Source organism: Zea mays, chromosome 1, assembly GCF_902167145.1.
Source record: "Zea mays cultivar B73 chromosome 1, Zm-B73-REFERENCE-NAM-5.0, whole genome shotgun sequence".
Lineage (NCBI taxonomy): Eukaryota > Viridiplantae > Streptophyta > Magnoliopsida > Poales > Poaceae > Zea > Zea mays.
Window position 1 is genome coordinate 215,809,933 of NC_050096.1, and position 11,726 is coordinate 215,821,658.

General features: G+C 47.3%; 1 protein-coding gene across 1 annotated transcript; it reads right to left on the bottom strand.

Annotated features, from left to right (window-relative positions):
- Positions 1-869: 869 nt before the first annotated feature.
- Positions 870-1,819, bottom strand: LOC100277208 (uncharacterized). The gene has a single exon (XM_008666409.4). The coding sequence runs from the start codon at positions 1,435-1,437 to the stop codon at positions 1,195-1,197; it is 243 nt and encodes an 80-aa protein (XP_008664631.1). The 5' UTR covers positions 1,438-1,819; the 3' UTR covers positions 870-1,194.
- Positions 1,820-11,726: the final 9,907 nt, after the last annotated feature.

The window sequence follows — 11,726 nt, forward strand, 5'->3', positions numbered from 1 at the left end:
CCAATGATGTGGAGCAAAAGGACAGAGAGCAGTCTCGCATGTGCACATGCCCTTCTTGGACGCTTCCTCTGGTATCCTAGCTGCCTGCTATCTATCTATCTATCTATCTGGTCAGCAGTACATTGACGCATGGATTAAATCCCCTCCCGCACGCACGTACTACATCTTCATCATAGCATCCTTTTCAAGTAGGATGATTGTAGATCACCAGTTGATGTGACGTGCTAGCTAGCAAATATATATATTCTCAATTCTCCTCCGGTAAAAAGGATCAGATCAGATCCCGCGATATCAACAATTGCCGCCTGTCTGTCTATCTACGACCACGTATAACCTGAAGAAATGGACTTGACAGAAACAAGAAATAGACTTAAAAACTGATAATAATTCCGCATGTAGAATAGTATTTCCTCTTGTGTTCGATCTTGTCCGACCCGCTAACGCAGCAGAATCTGCAAGGTCCCTGCATGCAGTGTGAGAATCATCCTACTACTTCCATCCTGAGCGGAGGATTATTGTCCGTCGAATATTTTTTTGCCATTGTCTTTATTATTGTTTTTTTATGGAGTGTCTGATTGGTAGGTAGCTAGGTACACACGAGTCCACGTCGTTCTAATGAGTAGAGAGTTCAATCAGTGTTCAGCACTCAGCAGTGACCATTATCATAATAATACGACAGATGTCCCCCATACACGTACGTCCAAATGACCCTGTATGATCATTATCACACGACGATGTGTTTTAATTAGTACTTTGTTTGCTCTAGCTAGATGAATGTGTGTGGTTTACTTCATGTGTCTGTAGTGCATATAGTCTTATAGGCGATCGATGATAAGCAATAATAACAACAAGGAGCTGAAGAGCTAGGCAAAAAACAAAAACAAAAATCCATACCACACACTCCGATCCGACACATGCATAGAAAACAAATGAAATGCGTTCTTACTTCCAGTTCCAGCCTATTGACACAGCCACCAGCAGCGAAAGCATCTCTCTCTCTCTCTCTTGCACTCAGAGCTGGAGCAACGGGCCGGGGGCTGGCTTTCTTCCCAGCCAGATCTTAACTACTAGCTAGACACACACACACACGCACGTCCATATGACCATATGTGACCAATAACCAATCGCATATATAGGGGCTACTACTTTGGTGGGGTGGTGGCAGGCAATGGCGTGGGTGACCGGCGGCACAGGCTACACACCGTACATGTGAGAGAGCCTCCGGAGGAGTGCCACCTTCAGCTCCAGCGCGCAGATGTACTCGGCGGTCCGCCGGAGCACCACGTCGACGTCTGCCTTCCGGCGGCGAGCGCCCGCTGGCACGATCTTCTTCAGCTCCCGCAGCCGCCTCAGCACCATGAGCTGGAACGGCCGCCTTCTCCTCAGTGACACCATCCCTCTGCTGGTTCTCCCTCCTTTTCCTGCTAGTGTCACCATGGACTCTATCTCTCTGTGTCTGTCTGTCTGTCTGGCTCTCTCTCTCTCTAGTTTTAGCAAGTGTTGAGCTGTATTAGGCTTGTGGTGGTGTGTGTGGTGCGCAGGGGGAGTGCATATTTATAGTGTGAGAACCTGAGCTGAGAGGAGGAGGGGCGCGTGCGATTTCACTTGGCCATGTGGGAGAGGAGGAACTAGGTTCTAAGCTGTATGTAGACTGAGCTGTAAGGAGGTATGCTTGGAGGAGCTACTATCACTGACCATCAGTTTTTGTTTTGTTTTGTGTGTTTTTTTTCCTTCCTTCTGAACTTGCCCATATCTTATGACTGTGCGCAGCTATTATTGGCTAGTAGTAGTAGCTAGGGTGGCCGCTCCCCTGTTTAGTAGTAGTATACTTTAATCCAAAGAGGAAAACCTATAAGAACCTCCACGCGGCCCCCCACCCAATGCTAGTCAAATATAGCATGGGCTGCCTGATCTCTTGACGCAGCTAATTACTCTTGTTCTCCGTATCATCATCATCAACGTACCAATCGTTTCAGCATGCAGGTTGGCTCTGGCTGTTGAGGCTAGAGGACAGACAGGTCGAGGAACTGGGCCATAATTGCTTGACGTCTCCACGTCTCGTGCACTTGTTTTCTTCCATGCCATGGCTCGATATCTGTCCTCGCGTGTGTGCTGTGTGGTCTGTCTATCTCAATCCAACCTGATGCCGAAATGGCCACTGCAACGAATGAATAGCCGCACGTCGTCCCGAGAGCTGAACCACTTGGCATGGCATATATGATTGCTGGTCGTCGTCTCAACAACCACATATAAAAAAAAGGGGGTCAGCTCAGCTGTATGTATGTAAATTTCTAGCTAGCTGGTTTTATCAGCAACAAGTGGGCCAAACTAAGTAACAGAACTCTGCAGCCAAACGTTAGCAGAGCCCATTCCTTAATGTAATCTCCAGTATAGAAAGACTGGAGAGAAGAACTGTCCAGTGCCCGATCTGATTCGATCGGTTTATTATTATTGATCGGTTAATGAAGCCACGGTGGCATGCGGATGCGGCCCAGTGCCAGTGCCAGTGGAGTGGATCCTTGTTGCACGTGCTGCTGCTGCCTGTCGGTATTGGGTGTTCGGGAACGACGGCGAGACATTTGTGGATATGTCTACGCACCTCGGTCTCGGTCTCTCTTGCGCCTTCATCTGCATCTCATCATCAGGTCGCCGCTCCCCCTTTGCAGAAACAGGGGATCGAGAGGGCCGACACCGATCTCAACTCTTCTCCTCCGATGAATTCGAAACAGGAGAGGGGGCATAAATGGGGAGGGAGAGATCGCATTCATCACCGCCAGCTCTCAGATGCATCTTCTGCGAGATCTGTCGCGTGTGCCCATGGTATGCGTGTTTCTGCGGCCTGTCTGACGGACGCGTTCTCCGGCTGTCTTTTACCAGCCGTGTCCGTGTGGCATTCTTCTCTCTCTCTTCTGGAGTTCTCGGCGTGAGCGTGACAGTGCACGACGTGGAGCTTGACAAGTCAGAGCGCTGAATGCTGATGATGATGACCGATTAAACGTCGCCGCTTTATTAGGAGACGGCGACGCTTCTGCACTGTAATCATACTCTTCTTCTGTCCTGGAACTCGCATGTCGGCACCCTGGCTGGCATCTGGCGTAGTAGTAGAGAGAGAGAGAGGTAGCAGGGATCTGAGTTCTCGATCGATATGGCATGCCGGGGTCACTGTGGTGCCGTCACTCCAGCCGTCCACTCGCAATTTGGACAGACAGTGCCACGATGCTCTTGACAGGCAGTGCCCAGGCCCGAATCTTTTCAAATTCTGTGGATCGCGCTAGCTGGCTGGCTGCCCGCCGTGTATAGCCTGTAACCCGCCCGAAACGATTCTCAAACGATAGCTAGAACCGTTACCCACAGCCCACACAGGCCACCACAGGACACAGGAGATCAGGAACGAGCGTAGCACATATCTTAGACTATCAGATTTCATATCACACTCTTTATTTCAAACTACACTCTATAAACAAACAGTATAAATCTACAGTAGAAAACATGACCATTTACACGACCTACCGAAGATAGTACGATCTCCAGCAGGCTGTGTAAATAGCCGTACAAAGTACTGTTTTGCACTGTTTTTAAAGTAGAGTTTAAAATATTGAGTAAGATAGAGAGTCGGATAGGAATTGTGTTGGAGATAGTCTTAACTATCCTAGAATGCATGAGAGTTGTACCAACTTGAGGCAGTCTTCATTTGCGCGTGACAATTGAGAATGGTTTCGGGGGCATTGAAGAGCTACTTTTTGTCGTTTAGACAACAAACCCTTCCATCCGTATAACATCCAAGTGAAGCTTGCCCTTGCATATTATTGAAAGAAACAAAATGCCAAGTGGAAGGGCGAATAGGAATAACATGAAATTCACAAAAAAAAATATTTGTAGTCGATAAATTTACTAGTATCAAAATTTGTGGTCCTAAGCAGAACTTATGGACTTATCCAAAAACTCCAATCTTCGAATCACGGAAAGTATTGAACTAACTAAGGCCTGTTTGCCAACATTGTTTAGATACAACCGCTAGGACAAAAGAGCTCAAAGCATGTGGTAGGATTTAATTCAGAGATGATATGACAATGCAAATGGTACATCCTCAACAGCCGAGAGGTATTTTATTTAGAGTGTAAGCAGGAGCAATAGAAATGGTACATCTGCAAATCCGAGTCAAGATGATGTGGTTATTGTTGATGGACCCGAACCACAACCACAACCCGAACAAGAACCACCACAAAAGAGGGGGGGGGGGGGGGGGAGAACAAGTGCATATCCGATCCGTGTCATTATATAACTTTGTAAAAAAGCCGTTTGCTCTAAGATATAATAATTCCACTTGAAAAAAATAGAGAAAGTAGAAAAAAATGAAGGGAAAAAACAATAACTAGAATTAGATCGTACTATGGATTAAAAATATAAGTATCTATAAATACATTGGAGATTCAAAAAATACACTCTAGCATATTTTAGAACGAAATCTAAAATTCTACGAACGCATCATTTTTGAAGTGGAGGGAGCTAGTACCTACGTACGTACGTACGTCGCCCTGTCTAAATAATAGCTCCTCAAATAAGCATTTACCAAGCTGCTAAATTTGCTTTAAGAGTAAAAAAGATCAATCTCCAACAGTTCCTGATATATAGGAAGCTAAAACTGTTTTGAATCTTGGATGTGCCTATTTGTTTCTGCGCCGCCAGCAAGTTCATGCCAAAGTTGAGCACCAGTCGCGCTGGCGAACGAAGCCTGCACATGCCTTCGATTGAATCACGCCGTCCGTGTGTATATATATAGCCATTGATCATTTGTTTTTGTTCATACGTACAGAGGATTAGAAGTGTAGAGGTACAAGTGCTACTTTCACTAGACACATCTAAACATAAAATAATTCAAAACACACGGAATAGACAATGAGTTAAACCACCATTTGAATTAAAGCATCTTTGTTTAAAATACACAATGCAGATGCATTTAACGTTCAATTGGAAGACCCTTGGTCTTTATCAAACTATACAGCGTGTTCAGCCTCACTATAAATATGGTACAAATCCTTGCCGACGAGAGCCAGGACGGTGTCGAGGAGGTGGAGCCTCACTATAAATATGGTACAAATCCTTGCCGACGAGAGCCAGGACGGTGTCGAGGAGGTGGCCAGGCAGATGAGTTGGGGAAGGGAAGCCCAGGCCCCGCTGGCGGGGATGGAGGTCAGGCGACAGGGACGAGATCTCCTGAGGTGGAAGAGAAAAAATGGCGCGAGTGGGTTCTGGCGGCGAGGCCAACGCGCCAGAACAAGACGCGAAAGTAAAAAATGGCATGATTGGATTTTTCGGGAGTAGAAAACTAGTTGCTACATGTAGAGACCAAATTAGCTAGAATAGCAACTTAGCAAATTTACCAAGTTGATTTCAGGAGTTGTTGGAGAGGAGATTTTATAAAAACTCTCTAAATTTCTTGTTTAGAGAATTCTTTAGACAACTATTGAAGTTGCTCTTAGTCCTGTGTACCGGTCGCCCGCACGCACGCACAAGGCGCCATACGCGTGCCGACGTGGTTTTCGGCCTTGCGGGATGCTAATGCGACGACGGCAGCAGGCCGAATTTTTTGTTTTTGAGTCCTTTTTGTGTCAAAAATTTCCAATTAGACCTCCAGAAAACTTAAATGCAATTTTGGACCCATTTCTCGGCGCCATAAGCTATGGCGCCGAGTTTACACATCTCGGCGCCATAGATCTTGGCGCCGAGCTACCTGTCGCGCTGTCGTCCACGAGCTGACGCGGCGTCGACGTGGCACCGAGCTCGGCGCCAAGATCTATGGCGCCGAGCTCGAATATACAACTACAAAGCTTGTCTAGCTCAGTTGGCAGAGCGCAAGGCTCTTAACCTTAAGGTCGTGGGTTTGAGCCCCACCGTGAACATATTTTTTGTCTTTGTCACTGATTTGTTTTTTTATTGTCCAGATTTTTTCGTTTATGCCGCTGATTTGTCCGTGCGTTCAATATTTTTTTGTCTTTGTCACATTTTTTTTCTGCAGTTCCTAGATTATGTGTTGTGTCTCTGTCGTCATGCATGCTTACTCATCTGCACTGGCTGGCTGTAGAAACCTTAATTATTAGCTTTTTTTCTCTGGATGCATGGATCGACGACACTGCAGGGCTAACACACAAATCATGCATGTGCACAGTACACTGATGGATATGCATGGATCGGATGGAGAGTGATGCTACTAACTAGTTGATGGAATGGAAGAGCTATCAACCGATCAGTGATGGTCTAGTTTTGCAGCAGTAGTTCATCAGAATTCATTCAATTCAAAAGGGAGGGAAAAGGATGAACATCTAGCTTACAAATAATACACTAGTACGTAGCTAGCTAGTGCACCAATTAGTGGAGTCTGAGGCAGGAAGCATCGAATTAAAAAGCACAGACAAATCAGCGGCATAAATAAAAAAAATCTGGACAATAAAAAATAAATCAGTGACAAAGACAAAAAAATATTGAACGCACGGACAAATCAGCGGCATAAACGAAAAAATTTGGACAATAAAAAAACAAATCAGTGACAAAGACAAAAAAATATGTTCACGGTGGAGCTCGAACCCACGACCTTAAGGTTAAGAGCCTTGCGCTCTGCCAACTGAGCTAGACAAGCTTTGTGGTTGTATATTCGAGCTCGGCGCCATAGATCTTGGCGCCGAGCTCGGTGCCACGTCGACGCCGCGTCAGCTCGTGGACGACAGCACGGCAGATAGCTCGGCGCCAAGATCTATGGCGCCGAGATGTGTAAACTCGGCGCCATAGCTCATGGCGCCGAGAAATGGGTCCAAAATTGCATTTAAGTTTTCTGGGGGTCTAATTAGAAATTTTTGACACAAAAAGGACTCAAAAACAAAAAATTCGGGGCAGCAGGCCGGGACCGGGAAGCACGTCAACGGACCAATCGCGGTCGGGCCGAGGCCCCAGCGAGGCGGCAGGGCCTGCTGCCCGCGCACAGAGCGGCCGCTGAGAACGGCCAGCTGGGAAGCAGCAGCACATACGTGGTGGAATCGGGAGGGATCCGGACGTCCGCGGACTACCCTGCCCGATCGGACGGTTGTCTGCTTGCTTGCGTTCTGAATGATCTAGGCCGGCCCTTGCCTTCCATCGCCGATTTTTTGTATTTTAGCCCTTAAACAGAAGTAAATTTACGTTTACACCTAAAAAAAATTTAAATGCAGTTTTGGACCCAGGCTGTGGCGCCGAGCTAACACAACTCGGCGCCACAACCTATGGCGCCGAGCTGTGACGTGGCCGCAACGGCTAGTTACGGTCAGGGCTGACCTGGCGCTGACGTGGCGGCGTCGCGGCCTCGTAGCTCGGCGCCACAGATCTTGGCGCCGAGCTACGAATTCCTATAAAAACGCCCGCGCGGCTGGCCGAGAGCAGCTCATTTCATCACATTTCCAAACTTCGTCAAAATTTCCTGGATTCAAAGATTTGAGTTGGTTCACTTCGTAGACCAAGGTATGATTTCGAACTGATTCGTTTTGTATATTAGGTTTTTAGTTTAATAATTTGTATACACCTATTATATTATCATTTCGATTATTAGTTTGTGTAAACTTATTATAAAGCATAATAGGTACAAGTGATAATTATAATCGTTTATTAGATGAAAGACATGTACCGAGAGGCGTTGTGGCAGAAGAGAGGTCGTCCTCGGGAGTTATATCCGGACGTATCTAGTAAGGATGCTCCTGTTCCTCCTGAACTCCCCGTGCCTAACTGTGACTGTGGCAGACTGGCTTGGGTACATCAATCACAACATCCAGACACGGCTGCTCGCTGCTACTACCTTTGTGGCACTTTGGACGTACGTAGCTTATGACTTGTCACTTAATTTTGTTCGCATTCATTATTTTGTAGATATGTAATAGTGCATCTTTCAATTATTTTAGGGACATCAGAGGTGTTTCTTTTTCCAGTGGATCGATGGTCCTGATAAATTTGACCCTCGATATCTTCTTTTCGTTAATTGGTTGAGTGGAAGGACCACTCATGAGCGTTTTAAGCGACATCAACACTATTGGATGCCCTGCATATGTTGTCCATATTATATGACACAGGCACATCAATCTGAACATCAGCATTATCGATATGTGGAGATCCTGCATCGGGTCGGAGCAAGAAAAACCACATTAAAAAGTCTAATCAAACGAAATAATGATGGATACGAACAATGTGTCGAAGACACTTACTAGGATGATCGTGAACTGGATCCTGGGTCAATGGGATCTCTTGGGGGGTACAACCGCATTAGAAGCCCCACAAACGCCGGGAATAGGACGAGAAATCCCATACTCGTGCGGACCCGATTGAGCATCGGGCACAACAACGACTTCTTCATGAAGCTCTACCAAAGGAGCTTCAATACGAGATGCATTTGGCATTTGTGGAGACAACCCGACTGGACCTCCGCAATGACTAACAGGTAACTTTTGAACAACCACATCCAAACATGGTGGAACCATCGTCTTCACAATTCTTAAATATATCACCCAATCATCTTCTGAGGTAATGGAGATCAACCGTCGGACAACTGTTCCATATGTAATATGGGACAACAAACCCTGAATTGATATTCTAGGGTCGTTTATGTCGCAACTAATCTCCTCACAAGCTCGAGCCAAAAGCTGGTCAAAAGTTGGTCTTTCAACGAACAACATGGTCACGATCTTCATACCATCAAAAGTAACACTCCCATAAGCATCTATCTCCACCCTTCCTCCATGGTATAGTGTTACTAGGCTGTCCATCTATTACAAAAATGGATTACTAACTCAATAATGGCTATATACTTAAGCCTACTAACTTTCTAAGTAATAAATATATATTAACTAATAACTATATAGTAAATATTAAATAAACACATCAAACGAAATTACATAATCTATAAATAATGTACGAAAACATTGTATACCTGAGAACGCGTACGAGTCCAGCTAAAGGTGGAGAAGGTCAAGTCGGACGAACACCTACGTACAAAAAAACCTATTGTCAGTAAAAAATTTGGCAGCACCTTCCCTGTAAAGTGATGTTTATAGAACCTGCGAATAAACGACAACACGATGGTTGCCAACACAGAAAACATGTAATACCAATGCAAAATGATAACTATATAAACACTAAGAATTTACTAAACACTAACAATATGCTAACAATTTACTAAACACGAACAAGAGCTAACAATTTACTAAACAGTAAAAAAATACCTAACAATAGCTAACAATTTACTAACTAATACCTAACAATAGGTAACAATTTACTAACTAAGTAAATACCTAACAATACCTAACAATAGCTAACAATATAGTAACTAAAAAATAAAAAAATACCTAGCGGTCGCCGGGACGGGGAGGTGGCGCGGCGGCGAGGGAGGTGGCCGGGAAGGGGAGGGAGCTCGGCGGCGAGGGAGGTGGCCGGGACGGGGAGGGAGCTCGGCGGCGATGGAGGTGGCCGGGACGGGGAGGGAGCTCGGCGGCGATGGAGGTGGCCGAGACGGGGAGGGAGCTCGGCGGGGGGCGGCGGGCGGCGAGCTCGGCGGGCGAGCTCGGCGGGCGGCGGGCGGGCGGCGAGCTCGGCTGGCGGCGGGCGGGCGGCGAGCTCGGCTGGCGGCGGCGGCGGCGGTATGCGCGGCGGCGGGCGTAGGAAACGAAAACGGTCGAGCGAAACAGAGAAGAAACGAAGAGGAAAGGGGGTTTCGGTTAAGTTTCCTAGCTCGGCGCCAAGATCTGTGGCGCCGAGCTAGGTGTGCCACGCGGGCTGCCGCGTCATGAAGCTCGGCGCCATAGGCTAGCTCGGCGCCATAGCCTATGGCGCCGAGCTAAGGGTCCAAAACTGCATTTAAAATTTTTTTAGGTCTAAATGTGATTTTACTTCTGTTTAGGGGCTAAAATACAAAAAATTCGGCCTTCCATCCCCTCCCCTCCCCTCCCGTGCATGCACATGCACCTGATCAGTTCTGAGCGGATCAGGTGTTCTTCCATCGATTGGTGCAAAGCTCTTCGTGTGTAGGTGTCGCTCCGCGGGGCGGGGACGCGCGCGGTGGACTGGAGGGGCCGGAGAGGCGGTGGCCGGTGGGCAACTGGGCGGGCATGCATGCCGCGGGCGCGCAGGCATGTGGGCGCTCGGCAGGAGCAGGGCGCGTCGCATGTGCGCGTCGCCTTCGCCCGCGCTCGTGGACAGAGTTGAACCCCATGCACGTGCACCCCCGCAGGGCGGACTCGGCACAGGCAGGCCATATCAGTCCCCACCCCACCTCCTGCCTGTGAGTGAGATGGTGTGAGAGGGATGGATGGATGGATGGATGGATGGATGGTTGACGGAGAGAGTTGGACTCAAGAGGCTGCAGAGCGCCTGAGCCCGGTCTACAAAACCCTGCATCTCTGTCTCTTCCGTCTTGAGTGATGTATATCGAAAGTTTGACCGTCGATCATTACTCGTGATAATCATTCAGTATTTGCTTCAAAAAAAAGTGATGTTAATTCTGAAGATCGACTGGTACTACATCGATGTCTCCCAGGGTGGTGAGAGAGAGTCAATATGGCAGCGTCATGAAGTGGTGAGCGCGCGATGGCTACTCGCGCGTAACGTAATGGTCACCACCAGCAGCCGGGTCGGACGACGTCTGAGCGCGATTGATGGTATCCCGTTACTGTGCGTACCCGCGCGCTTGCCTCTGTCTCTGTGCATGCATGCGCCTGCTGCCGGCCTCTGTTCACTTCAAACGTGTGCGGTCCGGCCGGTCCCAGCACAGGGTCAGAAAACTGGACGAAAAAGGACGGCAAGCAATGCGATTGCTTGCTAATCCACTTGTATAGCTGGCATGACGTATGTACGTCCCGAGAGAACCCTGCAACTGTGCACAATTCCACGTGGATTGGATTGATCCGTATTGGAATGGATTGAAATAGATTTTGACTTATTATGGATTATTTAAACCGACTCAATATTATCCGATCTTTATGGTTGAACCATGAAATGAACAAGCCAGCCAGCTAATCATGATGTTATGGAGCAACGATTCATGAGGACGACGACACGCAAAAAGGATGAGGATAACTATTGTCGTAACAACTTGTTCCTGTCCGGCTATAGATAGATAGGCCCAAAAATATGCTAAATCTTTCATACTGATAGATCCTGCAGCCTGCCTCTGAATTCTGACGAGACTAGCTAGTCTGCATGATCTGGACATCAACGTCTGCAGGAAGCTCTTGGCTAGCTATAATAACAACAGTAACACTGAAGCTGATCCCGGCGGCAGGCTAGCTTGTGGTTGGTTGCAACCTGCAAGCGCGGCGTATACAGTGATTCTCCACCAGCTCGCACTGTGCGAGCCGGATAACATCCCAGAATATACTAGAATTTTTCAGACGGGGGGGGGGGAACCAGGCTTTTGATTAATTCATGACATGGACTGCAGAGCATACAGTGGTTCTGTTCGATGGATGGATGATGGTGCTTTCCCTTTAATTCCCAGAACAAACGCCTCTGATGCTCGTCAGTTCAGACATCAGAGTTGTCTGCGAACAAGTATAGCTGGTTGAACAATCTGGTTTAATTAGGAATATATATAGCTCTGATGAGAATGTATATACTGAAGGCATGCCACTTTTTTTACACTAAACACACGCTTACTAGCTGCCTGCATGGCCTACTCTGTCGACGCTACTGCCACTCATGCTACTGGCTATTGCAGCTGA

Excerpts from the sequence above, each read along its gene's own strand:
- LOC100277208 (XM_008666409.4), bottom strand. The coding sequence starts at position 1,437 with ATGGTGACACTAGCAGGAAAAGGAGGGAGAACCAGCAGAGGGATGGTG.